The sequence below is a fragment of the Ciconia boyciana genome, chromosome 4 (genome assembly GCF_034638445.1).
Source record: "Ciconia boyciana chromosome 4, ASM3463844v1, whole genome shotgun sequence".
In the NCBI taxonomy this organism is placed as follows: domain Eukaryota; kingdom Metazoa; phylum Chordata; class Aves; order Ciconiiformes; family Ciconiidae; genus Ciconia; species Ciconia boyciana.
In genome coordinates, this window is record NC_132937.1 from 31285969 (window position 1) to 31302981 (window position 17013).

General features: G+C 39.0%; 1 protein-coding gene across 1 annotated transcript; it reads right to left on the reverse strand.

Moving 5' to 3' along the window:
* Positions 1 to 271: 271 nt before the first annotated feature.
* Positions 272 to 15796, reverse strand: C4H5orf34 (chromosome 4 C5orf34 homolog). The gene is given in 13 exon segments (XM_072860279.1): positions 272 to 963; positions 1749 to 1789; positions 2605 to 2697; positions 3457 to 3545; positions 5816 to 5986; positions 6291 to 6360; positions 6581 to 6672; positions 8361 to 8484; positions 9811 to 9912; positions 10515 to 10966; positions 10968 to 11162; positions 14948 to 15037; positions 15489 to 15796. Coding segments are annotated over 13 exon segments (1908 nt in total). The 5' UTR covers positions 15684 to 15796; the 3' UTR covers positions 272 to 769.
* Between the last annotated feature and the right edge of the window lie 1217 nt (positions 15797 to 17013).

Sequence of the window (17013 nt, forward strand, 5' to 3'; positions counted from 1 at the left end):
CGGAGCACGCTGGGACGGCGGCCCGCCCGCCGCGGCGGAGGGAGTCGCCCATCTCCTCCCCTCCTCGCCCGGTGCCGGCTGAGGTGAGGGGAGCGGGGCTTGGTTCCGAGGGGGGAAATTTTTCTAGAAATATTAAAAACAGGGTCTAAGTATTCACAACAAGATTAAATAAAGCGCTGGAGGAGAAACCAATTGTAAAAGGCTAGTATTTTATCACTAAAGTCATGGTGCACCACCGAGCGACAGACCACACACCAGAAAGGGCTGAAGATGCTTTAAATAAATATTTATTCACTACAAAACAGTAGAGTAGAAAACGTCTGGGAAACTTTTTATTCAATAATGGACTACTTGGTGTAAGCTGAATAAAAGCACATTTTTACAGTTAAAACTGCTTATCCCTACCGTAGTCACTTGAGCAGTTAACCAGGTTGCTTGCGCAATCCTCTATAAAATTAAATTATTCAAACAGACATTCATACATTTAAAAGCAGCACTATCAGGTCAGCCCTGATGTACTTATACAGCTGTGCTCTATTATTTCACCTGTTCTTTCTGCCTATCCACAATACACAACGGTGGTATTATACACAACAGTGGTATTATAATGGTAACTGGTAAGACTTTGCTGGTCTGCTGTGGTACTATAATGGCAACTTAGCACTCTGCCTTCAGCCTTCATTCCTCTTGCACCTCAAAGCCTCCTCAGACATAGCTGGGACACCTCTTATGAAGATACGGAACACAGGTCTTCACATGCTATGAGGCTTCACCTCCCAGAAGCTGCAAGCAGAGATTCAATATCCCGAATTACTTTAGAAGTTTTTTCCAAAGCCTCCAAGACACACCCTTCACTGATTTCTTTGGGCTCACTCCTGTTTTCCATTTTTCTGACAGTAATACCAGATGGATTGTTTTTTGCAGCAGATGTCCTTTCCAGAACATTGCTATTATCCAATAAAACTAGTGTTATTTTGTTAAGAAAAAATATAAAACTTTTCCTCCTAATGAGAAAAATACTTCTCCATATTTGTATTCATCATTCTGCATTGCAAAGCCTCACATTTCATAACATGGTAATTACACAAAGCTAAAAAGATAAGAGTGTATTACTTAAAATGTCTACAACATTTATAGAAAATGTCTTTAACTAAGACTTCAATTTATCCAAAAGTTAATTTTAAAAGGAAACTATCTGATGTCACACTGCACAGTTTAACAGCATGCTCTTTTCATACTAATAAAATTGAACACTGGCTTAAAGACAATTATAGAGTGGCTTTAAGTGCATGCAGCACAGCACACTTTTTTGAGCTGGGTGAACACAATGGTACAATCCTGAGGCTGTTGATAAACAGAAAGGTATTGTACTGCAAAAACAAGCCCAAAGGCAAATGCATCATCCCGCTTTCAAGAACAGATCAGCAGATTAGTGTTAGAAAAACTACTGCAACACCCATTAAAGGGCTTCCTTTTTTGGTAATTTTTTTATTTGAGTTTTGTACTCTACCACTGTTTTTGTTTCCAGTGCTGTGATGCAGAAGCTGGACAAGATAAATGATAAAACAAAAACGATAAATAAGAGAACAAAAAATGGCTTAAAAAGGTAATTTTTAGAAGTGGGTAAGAAAGTAAAAGAAGGTGAGAACAGGATAGAGAGCCTATGATGATCTAAAATGCAGATCTGAATATGCAGATGAACACCAGAACATAAAAGTGAAAAATCTTCACAGCTTTCAAAAGGATACAGTTAAACCTCTGTATTTTTTTGAGCTCGGCATCAGCAGACCTGTCCAAGAAAATAAAGATTATTAAACGATTTAGTATCATAAAAAGGTTCTCAAATGTATTTTCTACTTCAGATTTTTAATTTCTAATAGTTTCCAGCAATACTGAAAATCAGATGAGCAAAACGCAAGTGAAAAAAATGCTTTATTTTTGTCTTTCATACCACTAGTCAATGGCTGCCATTTGTCAATCACTTGTGTTTCCAAAACTCAGGGCTCTGCTCTAAGAATAGTCTCTTTGCTGTATGTATGTATAAATATAGATATATTTTTCGTTTCACCAGCTACTGAAACTGCTATAATTTAAATAACAAGTGCAGGTGTAATCAATTTCAATTAACACATTTTTAATACCCAAATATGTTTGTATACGATGTCAGTAGACCTTTGGTCAGTAGCATGTATTAAAAATGACAAATATATTAGGAAGAGATACAACTGTCATTTAGCAGTTCAAAGTACTATTTCAAACTGCTTGGTGTTCTGTTAAAAGATGTCCATCTTAGTCTAGTTTCTCTTTTTCACCTTGCAAGATACTACCTCTGTAACATTAATCCTCCTTTGGCAAAGTCACCATAATTCTGATTTTTAAGTTAAGGCAGGCAGAAGCGCAATGAAACAAGCTTCACCTAGAACTCAACCTACCTAACATTTTAAAAACTGAAAGAAAAATATGAAACCACACAAAATAAATGGACTTACAATTTTCATTTTTATCCCTCAGGAAATGCAGTCTATAAAAGTCCCAGCTTATAGTCTTTTTTAGTTTTATTTTCAACATTATTTGTAGTCAATTGTTTAGGATAAAGATGAATACCAATTTTCTTCAGCTACAGAGTATGCAGTATATTCAGGAATCTCCTTCCATTCATGCAAACTTCTGCACCATTCTATTGCTGTTCTGATGTACCTATGTTAACATAAAAATTCATGAAAAAAAAGTAGTTATACTCTAGTATAACTAGAGTATGTGTCTCATACTATGAGAAATATACTCTAGTAATTCAAGCAAATAACTGAAGGCATTAAGCAACCACCTGAATCTGAAAGAAAAAGCCATGATTCAAAATCTAGCTTTTTCTCTAGGTTTCTTTGCCATTTTTTGATTCCCACTTTTTGTCTAGAATCTCCTTCATATTTAAATCTATGCAGTTATAGAAAATTATAACAAAGCTGTATGATTTGTCATGAGTAGTGTACAAATGTTAATTTTTGTTTGTGAATATCTGCTTGCTAAAATGCAGCACAGTAGGCTTCTGATGATTCCCATAATGAGGCTCTAATTAGAGCAAGCAATTAGAGAAGCAATCTGCAGGCAGAGGTCAATATCTGTAATAAAGCCAAAACTGGATCAAGTGCTATTCAGCTCTATGTACCAGCTCTATATAGGACAAATATTTTTTTTTCTTATCCACTGATGTAAGTGCCAAGTTGCAGCTCTAGTTATTTTTTTAAAAAGACATTACTGTAACAATTACAATGGAATGACTGCATGCAGTGGTCCTGAGTCATACAGGTCCTGAATCTTAGCCAGATGCAAGAGGGAGCTTTTATCATTACGTGTTTGGTTCCCCCCTAATATATTTTCAGTAAATACCAGTTCTTCATATAAAAGGATTTGTACAGAGTTCTTTTATATTTAACTTTAAATTGTTTAAATTACTTATACCTGTCATAGATTCCAGGATGACTTATTTGTATTAGCTGCTGTACCCCATCAGGAGTAGTTAATTTACACCAGCCTACATCTTCGTTTACCTTAGGGAAAAAAAAAAGAACAAAAAAACCGAACACCAAAAAACCCCCCCCAACCCCCCCCCCCAAATTACAAGTATTAATTTTCTGCTGCAGTCTGAAGAAAATCAGAGCAAGTATAATATGCCACTTTAAGAATTAAGTATCTATGAACATTCCACTTTAAACACATAAAAGTTTGTGTTTTGCTAACGATAGAATTTGGTATAGTCTGCTATGACAAATGCAGGGGGAAAAAAGAAGAGAACACCTGGCAGGGCCCCAATACTCGTTTTGTGCTATTCCAGAATAAATTATTTCTAAAAGTGTGTAGAAATGTTTCCAAACTTGTAGAATTTTCAGTTCTTCCTCCTTTTATCATTAGTGAGTATACAGATTTGAGCTAGCTCAAATCAGGAAGTTATACTGTATCTTTTGACACACTGACTATCATATTTATATTACTTACAGTAGAGACCTCCTCAGACACTTCAACATCTTTTTTGTGTCTTGTTACCTTAGGGTAATAAGCGAAGACACAGAAGCCAAAAGACTCAGCAGTCAGCTTTGAATCCCACACTCACATAATTTTCTCTGTAGTGCCATTTTGCAAAAATCAACACTATCATTTTACTTCTATATTAAGTAGATTTAAAAATGTATATGGAATCCCATATGCGCAAGGTTACTTTTCCAAGTAATTTTTCACTATCCATTTGCTCAATTATAGATAATTTAAAATAAAAAACAACACACACACTCCCTTCTTTGATCAATATCACAGAATCATAGAATGGTTTGGGTTGGAAGGGACCTTAAAGATCATCTAGTTCCAACCCCCCTGCCATGGGCAGGGATACCTTCCACTAGATCAGGTTGCTCAAAGCCCCATCCAACCTGGCCTTGAACACTTCCAGGGAGGGGGCATCCACAACTTCTCTGGGCAACCTGTGCCAGTGCCTCACCACCCTCACAGTAAAGAATTTCTTCCTTATATCTAGTCTGAATCTACCCTCTTTCAGTTTAAAACCGTTACCTCTCGTCCTATCACTACACTCCCCGATAAAGAGTCCCTCCCCATCTTTCCTGTAGGCCCCCTTTAAGTACTGGAAGGCTGCTATAAGGTCTCCCCGGAGCCTTCTCTTCTCCAGGCTAAACAACCCCAACTCTCTCAGCCTGTCCTCATAGGGGAGGTGCTCCAGCCCTCTGATCATCTTCGTGGCCCTCCTCTGGACCCGCTCGAGCAGGTCCATGTCTTTCTTGTGCTGGGGGCCCCAGAGCTGAACACAGTACTCCAGGTGGGGTCTCACAAGAGCAGAGTAGAGGGGGAGAATCACCTCCCTCGACCTGCTGGCCACGCTTCTTTTGATGCAGCCCAGGATACGGTTGGCTTTCTGGGCTGCGAGTGCACGTTGCTGGCTCATATTCAGTTTTTCATCCATCAGTACCCCCAAGTCCTTCTCTGCAGGGCTGCTCTCAATCCACTCATTGCCCAGCCTGTATCCATGTTTGGGATTGCCCCGACCCAGGTACAGGACCTTGCACTTGGCCTTGCTGAACTTCGTGAGGTTTGCACGGGCCCACCTCTCTAGCCTCTCAAGGTCCCTCTGGATGGCATCCCTTCCGGCTAGAGTATCAACCACACCACTCAGCTTGGTGTCATCTGCAAACTTGCTGAGGGTGCACTCAATCCCACTGTCCATGTCCCCGACAAAGATGTTAAATAATACTGGTCCCAATACGGACCCCTGAGGGACACCACTCGTCACTGGTCTCCACCTGGCCATTGAGCCGTTGACCGCAACTCTGAGTGCGACCATCCAGCCAATTCCTTATCCACCGAGTGGTCCACCCATCAAATCCATGTGTCTCCATTTTAGAGACAAGGATGTTGTGCGGGACAGTATCAAATGCTTTGCACAAGTCCAGGTAGATGACGTCAGTCGCTCTTCCCTTATCTACCAATATGAGTGACTTCTTAAAAGGATAAAGTTTCATTTATCTCTTTAGGCACAAGTTATGCACTAAAATATTTTTCCTCCTTGTTTCTGGTGAAAATACCGTCAATACATTAATGGTGGCATCTGCAGATAGTTCCTATTTTCATTCAGGCTACTATACCAGCTCAAGAGTAAGCCACAGTAGAAAACTGCTATGAATTATGAATCTCTCAAAATACTTCAGTTTGCATTTTATAGGCATCAAAACTTTTGTTTTGTTTCCTCAGGAGTTTCCTAGTAACACTTTTTCATGAAGAGTTTTAAGAATAGTCATTCCTCTAACTCATGAGTTACCTGGATCTTACTACAGGAAGAGCTGAAATCCCAAACCATATTCAAGGTCATCCCATCCCAAAAAGCAGCATGGACTTTATGATCTGAGTACACAACAAGTCTTCCTATGCTGGGAATAACCTTTTCATACAGCAAAACTGGCAACATTTCTCGTCCATCTGTCTCAGGTACCTAGAACCAAACAAATATGTTAAAAACTTGAGGAAAGGTTACTTACATCATTACAGCTGTTTGTATCTCTCCCAAATTTTCAATTCACTTTTTTTTCCACACCACAACCAGCTCTCTTTATCATGCATTTTTTTTCTGCTTCACAAATATACCTTAACACTGCATTGTTTTGGTTCCCAAATATATACCTTCTGGTCTTTGAGGATACACTCACTGTTCTTCCCTCTAGATTAGGTCCTGTTCCCTATAGCCCGTATAATCATCCTTACAACACCGAAAGATTTATAAATCTTCAGCTATATACCATTTTCCAGCAGCAGAGATAACAGTTATGAGTTAATGACAGTTTAGTCTTGTAGCAGTACTGAAGTATTCTGAGGAGAAAAACAAACAAAATATTAAGCATTTCATACTTACTATAATGTCTTCTAAACAGTTGCGACCTTTGTCCTGTAAGTTTATAGACTTCCTCAATGCTAATATAAATTCCTTTAATTTTTTATACTTAATGTCATAATAAGTATTATGTGTAATTTTAACTACTTTCCTTTAAAAGTCAGATGAATTAATGTAACAAAGATAAAGTAAAGTTACTTGGTTGCCTGAGTAATAATGGAGAATATAGAGTATAGATTTCCTGGTATATCAGGAGGTAGACTGTTTACTGAACACATCTTTTCTTCTCTCTGCAGTAAAGAGCAGAAAGGAGACGAGTTATTTATAGGTACTGTAGCATGAAAACAGTATTTAAGAGCTTGCAAGATATGAAATTTCTGACCTCCCAGAAAGCAACTATAATCACATTTAAATTTGTCCCAGAAGACAGATAAATATCTCCTTGAAAAGTAAAAAGTTGTAGTGTTTAAGCCTACTTCTGTGGGAGGAAACATTCATAGCTTCCATGCACTCAGTATGGACCAAGAAGTTCTCTTATCAGAGAGAGAGAAGACTGTAGTTCATTACTGAATAACTAAGTTTGACTAACAAGTTAAAGGCTAGATTCAAAGGGTACAAAGTTGACCCTTAATTCTGCTTTAAAAATAGAAATATCCAAATCTAAGGACAGAAGAAAAAAAAACAACTTTTAAATTTGCAAATATATTTAATAAGTGGTCAAAAAGCAAAGGATAAAGTTAAGAAATGCAAATAGAGTAAAAGCCATTGCAAAGAAACTTCTCACTTGAAAACAAAGCACTTCTGCTATAATACTTCTAGAAACTTCCCCCCCAGCAAACATAATAACCAATTCTTGGTTGTTTTTTTTTTTTTTCCCTGAATTGCTCTAGGTACCTAAGTAAGAAGACATTACTATCCCTCCATACCAGCAAGCACCACTACTACTGAGCACTGAACATTATGTTATGGGACAGAAGAGATTAAAGGATTGTTGCATCTCCTTCCTGACTTTCAAATATGTTCTGACCCTAACAGGAAAGAGAATCACATGTGATTATGTATACTGTCTTACAAACATCCTCTTCAGTACAGTGCCATATTTCTCCCCTTATTTTCCAAGAAATCCCCTTGCTCTGCTGCTCAGATGTGAATTAACACACTTCCCCCCCCAACCAGATCTCACTCAACTAGATTACAAGACATAAGGGTGGTAGAGTGGTAGAACAGGGCTTTCATAAACATACATCCTAACTGTACAGACTCCTTCACTTGCCCAAATGCATCAGAGCATCTCACTGCAATGAACAGTTTCAGTTTAACTACTTGTTTTGTCTCACAGACGTTAGTCCATTTTTCTCCAGCATGTGAACTGCAAATGTGGAAACAGAAGCTTACTACCTTCTTTTCTTTTTATCTTTGCAGTTAGATGCAATACATTGCATTAAGCACTGCATAAGCACTTGAGAGGATCTCTACTCTGGGAAACTTAACAATAGACAGACAAGACAGACACATAGAGGCAAAACCATTTCTCCAGCACTGAACAGCTGGTCTGTGGCAAAGCCAGAACAGAACCTGCATCTTCTAGGTTCTGTCTCCATATAGTAAAAAAGAAAACACTTCCAAGTACATAAAGATTAAACTCTAATCAATATATTAGTTTAAAAAGTAAACTACTCTTCTAAATTTGTGATAAATGGATATTATAGAATCTTACTGCAGTACTTACTTGAGCTTGTGAAATAAATGGTACAATGGATAACATTTTTCTTACTGTGTCTATAATTTACAAAATACATTCTGAAACAGAATGAATAATCTCATTTTTTGTATGATTGACTGCTTGATTCAGTCATTATAGTAATTACCAATGTAGGGACTTCACTATAGCCTACATAGTCAAATGCCTTAAAACTAAGAAAACTCATAACTTGAAGGAATTTGGAATGCATTTTAAAATAGTTTTATAGATTTATACCTTTTTTGTTCCTTTTTGGATTGCATAATGTACGAAATAGCTTCCCAAAAATGCTCCCTCTGACTTGAAAAATGAGTCATCACCAGGATAAATTTCTGTGATGTTTGCCCTACCATGGATAAATCTAAGAGAAATAACAAGATTTTTAACAAGTATTTAAAATGTTGTCACTAGACAAGCAAAACATGTTAGTACACTTGAAGAAAGCACTAAGCAGAAACACATTTTCAACACAACTCTCACATGAAAAACTTTCTACTGTTTCACAAACAGCAGAGTGTACCAATTATTTCTTTTAACAGAAGATTACAATTACCAGGCTCTTTGCTTGCATGGAGTGGGGGGTGGAGGTGGGGTGTGAGTGTGTTTATTTTTAAACAAGCTAAGGAGAGCTTTTTTGTGTTGAGGTAAACAACTTACAAGAGCTGCTCAATCCCCATTCCACCGACCACAAAATATAGCAATGCTAAAGAGAAAAATCCACTCTTCTTAGTGGACCAGCCCTACCTAGTGTACGCAAAGAGAGAATTGTCAGACTGAATGTTTCCTGAACAACCTGAAATCTTAATTTCCACTGCAGCTGTGTGTTTTTCACTAAGATCAGTGGTCTTTTACTTGTGATCATACAGTGTCTTGGAGCCTAAAACCCATTAAATGACCCAATTTTACAACTCTGTGGTTAGATGCCTGGACTTCGGTAATGGGACTTAACAAGATTAAGTATGGCTACTCACCATACTTTCAAAGAAATGAGGTATAGTACTGAAGAGCTGCTAAACATTTTGTTCAGATGAGATTAAAATTTAGGAATTACACTGAGAAAAATGAAGAACACTAGGCAGAAAGATTAAAGCTTTAAAGACTGATTATGCTTTTATCAAAGACTTTTAGATGCTGATAGCAACTGTAGCATTTTCAAAGTTTGTATAACAGATTTGAAAGGGCAGTTTAAAAAAAAAGTTTGTTGTTTTTTTTTTTAAACAACATATGGACAAGGTGATTTGCCAGGAAAATCCACAGTTTAGCTGCCTGCAACATGCAAATTATGTAGGTCACCAAGACAAACATTTCTAAAGCGTGAAATCTTCAGCATGAAAAGGAGCAATATGAAAAGGAGCAATGCAATTTGCAAAGAAACCAAGCACCATAGTTGTCAGTGAAGTCTGCTGGAGCTCCAGCTGTTCAGTAAATCCTTAAGAAATCAGATCACTTCTTTAAAAGCCTTAAATATGATTTCAGATTGATTGTTTCAGGCATACCCAATTTCAGACCTGGAAATATACTGTACGAGAAAATTTTAAGTCCAGTGAACAAACAGCAGAACAGACTCTTACATGAAGATTGTGTACCATTTCTCAGAGTGAGAAAGGGACAAAGACATTTCATCTTAAAGCTGAATTCCCATACAAATGAAGCCTTCCAAAGATGAAACCCATGATGTTCTACATACCTATAAAAAACACCCTGGCACCATACAATTTGAATTAGCTGAGGGCATGAATACTTTTCAGTATCTTGATTCTTCTGTAGAAAGAAGTCACAGAAACTCCACCTGTATAAAATACAATAAAAGCTTCAGTAAGTTCGAAGGTGTGTTGTTGTTTGTTTTTTTTTCCTGATAATAATTTCTGTATCCTAAATGTAAATATGTTTCAATACCAAGAACAGATGCATGCACATGTATTCAAAGGAAAAGAGGCCACATATTTTCAGTGTCCTCTGATTCCTTAGTTATCCACATTACTTACCAAACTAGCCCTCCCAAACCTGCAAAGGTTTTTTTAATTATTTTTAGGGGTGCTGACAAGAGAATATATATCACCGGCCCACCTCAGAAGTATTATCTTCTCAAAAACAAACAAAAAAACCAAACCCTGTGTTCTTCTTCAGTATTCTTTTTTCATTTACATATTTATACAGCATGTCAGAAGATAAAATTTATTTTTCTCTGGACTAATTACTATTTATCCATTACAGTAGGATACAGAGTGTTGGTTTCACAAATTTCATGTTTCAAGAAGTTCCTAATAAAAAAAGAATATGATAGTACATTTTTTATTTCTTATAGCTATAATTCAGTTATTTTGCTAGAGGTTGAAGTTCAGAATTGCAGAATTGTAAAACATGTTAACAATTAAGTAGTAAACAGTTTACCTGTGTAAATATGGTGCTCTGCAGCTGAGTGGCAAAGCTGTAGGCAAACAAGAAACTGTTTCATGTGTTTTGGGGTCTATTAAAACATCAGCTTCTACAGATGTATGGTTGTTTTTTTCATGGGTCTTCGCCACATTCTTAACAGTATGTAAGTTATAGCACATTAGTGCCACCGACAAAGGGTATTTCCATTCTTCTGGATATGAGGAAACAGACCAACGCTGTGTAACCCATGTGTATTCAGAAGAACAATTTGTGTAGAACAAAGGGACTCCATCTCTGCCTTTTTTGTCCTTTGGTTTGGTTGGTTCTCTGTATTTACCTTCAGCACAACCATGTTCATTCTTCTTATTCTCTATTCTCTTTTGTTTCAATGACATTTCTGCAACAGAATTTTTACTTGAGTTTCCGTACTGCTCTCCAGTTTGGTAGTTGCTGTTCTTTTGAGAGGAGCGTAAGGATGCTGCAAGATGACTGGTTGACTTTGCATAAGAACTCCACGGTAAATTCTTGCTGCAATTCTGACAGGTAAAGGTGAGCATAACCATCTACTGATGAGATCTTCACACTGCCATTGTCTATACATCTTGTCAACTCAGCCGTAGCAGGGTCAGGCCATCTAATTTCTAAGACATCACTGAAAAGAATCTAATACAAGAAAAAGGATAGGAATGTGTTGCAAAATAAAAACAACATGCTTGCCAGAAATTACAATGGAGGATTTACATTTAAATTAATTTGGTCCTTCTGCAAGGTGATGTATGGCAAGAAATGACTCTGTGTTTATTTGCATACATGAACTCAAGAGGAAGCAAAATATCTAACCTTCATATCTTCTTCCTCCTGTTCTAACAGAGTTCTATCTAGCAATAATGTTTTAGTTTAATATGCGTTCAAAAACTAGTAAGATACATGGCCAACTGACCAGGCACAACTGCCCGCAGACAGTAGGTATTTCTGTTTCCAACTGCTTCTTAAGAAACACTGATGAGAAAGCCTAAATTATCTTGATCATATCAGTTATCAGTAGAGTTCATGGAAAGTCCACATTAAAATTGTGTACATTAAAATGCCACGTGCTCTGAAATCTTCTCTATTTATAAAATTAAAATAAGCCTGTAAAAATGGCATGTAACATTTATTTATGTGTTTTTACCAAAATGGAAATTTATTGAAAACATTTTGTAGCTATGCAGGTAAACTTAATTAATCCCCAGCACCAAAGATTAAGTTGCACAGCTATTGCTGGGATGTGGATAAAACATATTTCTGAAGAAGAATTTAAAATATAATAAAGATTTTAGACTTTTACAATACAACATTTGGAAAGTCTCAAAAGAATAGCCTCATCTTACTGCAGTGATATTCAAGTACAGATTGCTGCTTCAATTAGCACTTTTGTTCAAAACAAACAAAAACCATTTTCACGGCATATGTCCTTGTGCTACCCCTTCTACAAAAAATTAAGCAGATGATTCTCAACAAGTTACTCCAAACAAGCACTGCATCTACCTCAAGCCCCAGATTAAAGCTTTGCCCAAAGAGAAGATATAGTTATAGTTTAGAAAATGCACTAATCACATGCTGAAACTAGAAACATCCTGTCAAGATAGAGAATGCCTTCTAGCCATCTGCAGAAGTTCTGCCCTAAAATGCCCTAAATTTTCCTTTATATTGTCCTTATGCCTGATCACTGCACAGAAAATATCCTTAGTCTGCTTTCATTTGAAGACTCCAGGTATAGCACTGGATAAACACAGAAGTGCAAACCTTCTAAAATAAAGTGGGGAAAAAAAAAATTAACCAAAGATTATTCACACTCCTCATCATTTGTTTTATCTCAATTTAATCAGCTTTGTCTCATTTGACTGACCTTTAATCAAATATGTTTCAGACAGGATCATACTTTGGCCCAGTACTGGAAAAGCCTGGAGTCCGATAAAAATGAAACATGGCAGCACTAGTGTATTACTAAGGCAGGAAAATCTGCTGAAGGTATTTGGGGTACTAAAGATTAAAATTTACCATAAAGAATTGCAAAAGGACCCTAAAAAAAAAATCAAGCAACCAGACAATAAGGCTGCAGATAAAAATTCAGTGGAGATAAACATAATGTAATATAAATGGGGAAAAGCAATCCTAACTTGACATATGAAAGGATGGGCTCTGAGCTGACTACCACCACCCAGGAATAAGATTTTGGTGTTATGATTGACAGTCCCATGAAAACATACCCTATGTTCAGCAGCAGTTTAAGCAGTGTATCAAATGTTTGAAAATTCTAGCAAAGGAACAAGAAGAAACAGAAGATATAACCATACCGCTGAATATATTCATGCTTAACCCCTGCATTTTTAGTACCATTTGCAGCTCTGAACAGGCCAAACGACTGCCAAGATCTGCCTCGTCAAGCTGTCTAGAGATGTGGATGTTTAGTGTGGCCAAAGCAGAGCCTAAGCAAACCGTAGTACTAGGTTGTTTTGAATTCAAGCATAAGCAATGTAATGCAGTATAACTGTACAAGCATTTTTGTACTCAGTGGCCAAGTAAAAGTAGTATTGTCACAGCTAGTAACAGGCCACAGGTTTTACGCTAACTATGCCTTATGCTAACTGTGCAAAACCCCACGCTGGCCCATTAGGCTCATTACCAACTTGTTACGAGAACATGCTGAATAAACTGGAGCTTGATAACTGTCATCTTGTTATAATGGATGGCTGTGGGAGTGTGGGAAATAGCAAAGGCCTTGAAAATAGGGGCACTGGTTGAAAATAGAGGCCACAGAACAATAAACTGATCATAAATTACTGGTCACTGAAGTACAATCTCAAGAGCTACAAAAAGACTGCTTTTGCTTTAAGAAAAGCAGCAGCTGATAAACCAAAGGGGGGAAGGAAGGTAAGGAAAAAAGTCAAGCAACAGGATAAGGCACTTGCTGTGGCTTGGGAAAGTTATCCCTCAATATCCTGAAGCAGGTAGTCACAGTGGAGGCTTTAAGTTAGAAATTGTCTAGAAACCCAGTCATTTTCCAGAAGAACAAGAGCCTGGCCTGGGGGAGGACGGCAGGTTACCCACTAGTGCTAAGGACAGTGCATCAGCTCTGTGGTGCTGTACACTTGCAGTGAACGTATGGTATGACTCTTAAGGACCAACTGCTGTAAGTACGTAGTGATACTGTTTGACAATGTTTTTAACAACTAAACATTAGCATGAAGTGTGTTGCTAATGAAGCGTCAGTCTAAAAGTTTTAGAACTTGCCTGATTTATCAGTTGTCATAAGACTCCCAGCCCTGGGTGCTCACACTCACATGCGTTCAGTGGGAACACCAGAGGGATGCTGAAGAGCAGTAAAGCTCCTAGAAACAGTAAATGGGGGCTAGATGGACCTTCAGTCTGACTTGGGGTAGCCATTCCCACAGAACGACACTCTGCCCCAGTCCTCTCTCAGGCCCCCGTAACCCCCTGTAACACTCACACAAGTACTTAACAAGGGGAAACAATGGAATTCTGAACCTGTGTCCTGGTTTCAGCTGGGATAGAGTTAATTTTCTTCCTGGCAGCTGGTATAGTGCTGTGTTTTGGATTTTAGTATGAGAATAATGTTGATAACATGCTGATGTTTTAGTTGTTGCTAAGTAATGTTTACACTGGTCAAGGACTTTTCAGCTCCCCATGCTCTGCCAGGTGCACAAGAAGCTGGGAGGGGGCACAGCCAGGACAGTTGATCCAAACTGGCCAAAGGGCTATTCCATACCATAGGATGTCATGCCCAGTATATAAACTGGGGGGAGTTGGCCAGAGGACAGTGATTGCTGCTCAGGGACTGGCTGGGCATCAGTCAGTGGGTGGTGAGCAATTGCACTGTGCATCACTTGTTTTGTACATTCTTTTATCATCATCATCATCATTTTCTCTTCCTCTGCTGTCCTATTAAATTGTCTTTATCTCAACCCATGGGTTTTACTTCCCCCCCCATTCTCTCCCCCATCCCACCGTGGGGGGAGGGTGAGTGAGTGACTGTGTGGTGCTTAGTTGCTGACTGGGGCTAAACCACAACAACCTGACAGCCTCTCAGAAAACACTGTCCTATTTCATAGAGCCTTCCCTGAAAGGTTTCAAGTGCAGAGAATTGATGACAGATAAAACAGCTTATTCTATCATATGTACAAATTCCTAGGTTTTAGTTTAAGAGTAAACGAACTCTTTAGAGTTTGGCTACAAAGGATATGCATAAATAGAGGACTAAGTAACAGTTAAAACTGTGATTTAAAATGGCAGTACTCTCATCAAGTTGACAAACGCATTAGCCAAACTGTACTCTGTAGATCTTCAAGGCCTGTACTCATACACATGCACGTTAAATTATGTAAGTCCACTTTGTCAGACTACTAGGGACGTTTATTTTACAAAAGCATTACATATGTAAAACTCACCTTTTTTCTTTCTGGAGGTATAATGCGTGAAGGTAAGTACAGGTGAGAAGAAAACTTGTTCCAGAAATCTAGAGCTCGTAGAAGCTGTTCCTATTGAAGTGCGAAGAAAAACAAAACAAAACACAACCCTGTTACAGCATGAGTTTTCCTATGCAGTGATAAAATATTAAGCTGGTCTCATCCTCTTCTTTCCTGGAGCGGAGGCTAAGAAATCCCCTCCATTTTACACAGAGCAACAACAATTTGTTGTTTTTGTTCCTCCCCCCCTCCACTATGGAGCACAGGTAACAGGACTTCTGTGCAACTCCCCATTTATGCGTAACCGGCCCATTACACACTTCACAAGAACATGGCAGGCGAGCGGCGCCACCCCCGAGCGGCCGTTCGTTCCCCCGGAGCGGCAGCCCGGGCGCTCTCCATCACGGCTGCTTTCTAAAACCTGCTTGCCTCCGATGGAGACAGTAACACAAGCCACACTCCTCCCGACCCCATCTTCCCTTCCGCGGGGCGAAGGGCCTGACAACGCCAACCCACCACGTACCCTGTAGGCACTGACGACGAAGGCGACCCACTGGCGGGTGCTCTCCGCTGGCTGGAGGGGGTGGGCAGCGGCGGGAAGCGCCGCTTCATACAGGTACTCGAAGCAACAAGGAGACAGCAGCAAAAGGGACCCCCCCGCGTAGTGCACCTCCACCGAGTCGTCCCCGTACAGCACCATCAGGCTTTCCGCCTCCATCTCCCCGGAAGGCCTAGGCGGGACAGCAGGGAATCGACAGCTGGCACCCGCGCTCGGGGCGAGGCGGCCCGGGCCCGCACGGCCGCCGCCTCCGCCAGGCGGGAAGCCCGGGGCGGGGCAGAGCGGCCGCCGAGCTCCCTCCCTCCCGCGCATACGTTTGTTTGGTGAATTAACCTTATCTTCCTGCTAGCAGAGAACAGGTCGAAAATGTGACCTGATTTATATACACATCTGTAAAACAAGCTAGATTAAAATACACACTGTGTCATTTTACTTTAACTTTTTTTAGCTTTTATCACTGTCTGCTGTAAACAGGGATGTCTCTTTTTGCTGCTCCAGAAATGAGAGTTATCAGTATAAAGGCCTAGACTATAGAAAAGAACTACTTACCTGTAACTGTGCTTCTTTAAGGTACACCTCGTTCAGCAGGTGCCCGGCGCAGAGCACAGCTATCTAGAGAACTTCTGCAGAAGCATAAGCACATTCCTCCTGCCCTCCCCTCTGCAGCATGCAAGCAGCTGTGTAAGAGCATTCATTCAATGCCTCCTCGCATTGGCATCTCTGGAAAATGAGGAGGCAGCTTTAGGAGACAGAACTGAGAAGACAGATTGCTGATCTACAACATATCCCTAAAACAAATTACAGATACATAATTCTCTTGTGACTGCTGCTTTACATATGCATTAATAGAGCAGGGAAATCTAACAAATATCCATATACTTAGAACAGGGTCTCAGAAGCCCTAGCTGAATAGACGGAAAGATTAATTTTCCAAAGGCCAATTTAAAAATTAAACCTAGTTGCCTTTTTGGAAGATATATACACTCTCCCCCCTAATATTTACAGTTTAATCAAAGCTGTTTTAAATGGATTGACAGTTTATAGTTAAGTGACAATTTATTATCAATTCCTGCTTAAAGCACTAAGCAAATGTAATTCAAGATCCTTTGCTATACAGGCCACACTAGATCATATGGTCTCATCTAGCTGTAACAATCATTCCTTACCTACAGAAGTACAGGTTTCTTAGATCAGTATGTAATCATGGAAGAAGTGCATTCAGTACAAATTTCCATTCTCTACAACTGCTTTCTCAGCAAAGTAGAGGGTAGATCAACATCCAGTCAAGTGGCTGCAGACACAGCCATGCATCAAAAGAAATCTGGTTCTATTTGTAATACCCTTTTTAATGACTATTATTCTGCATAGTACTTGCCTGAAGCAAGTTTCAAAGTATATATTTGGATTATGAATCCTCCTTTTATAACTTTTATTGTATGTAAATCTAGCAGTAGAGATACTTGATTTTAAAGCAAGCAAGTATAACATT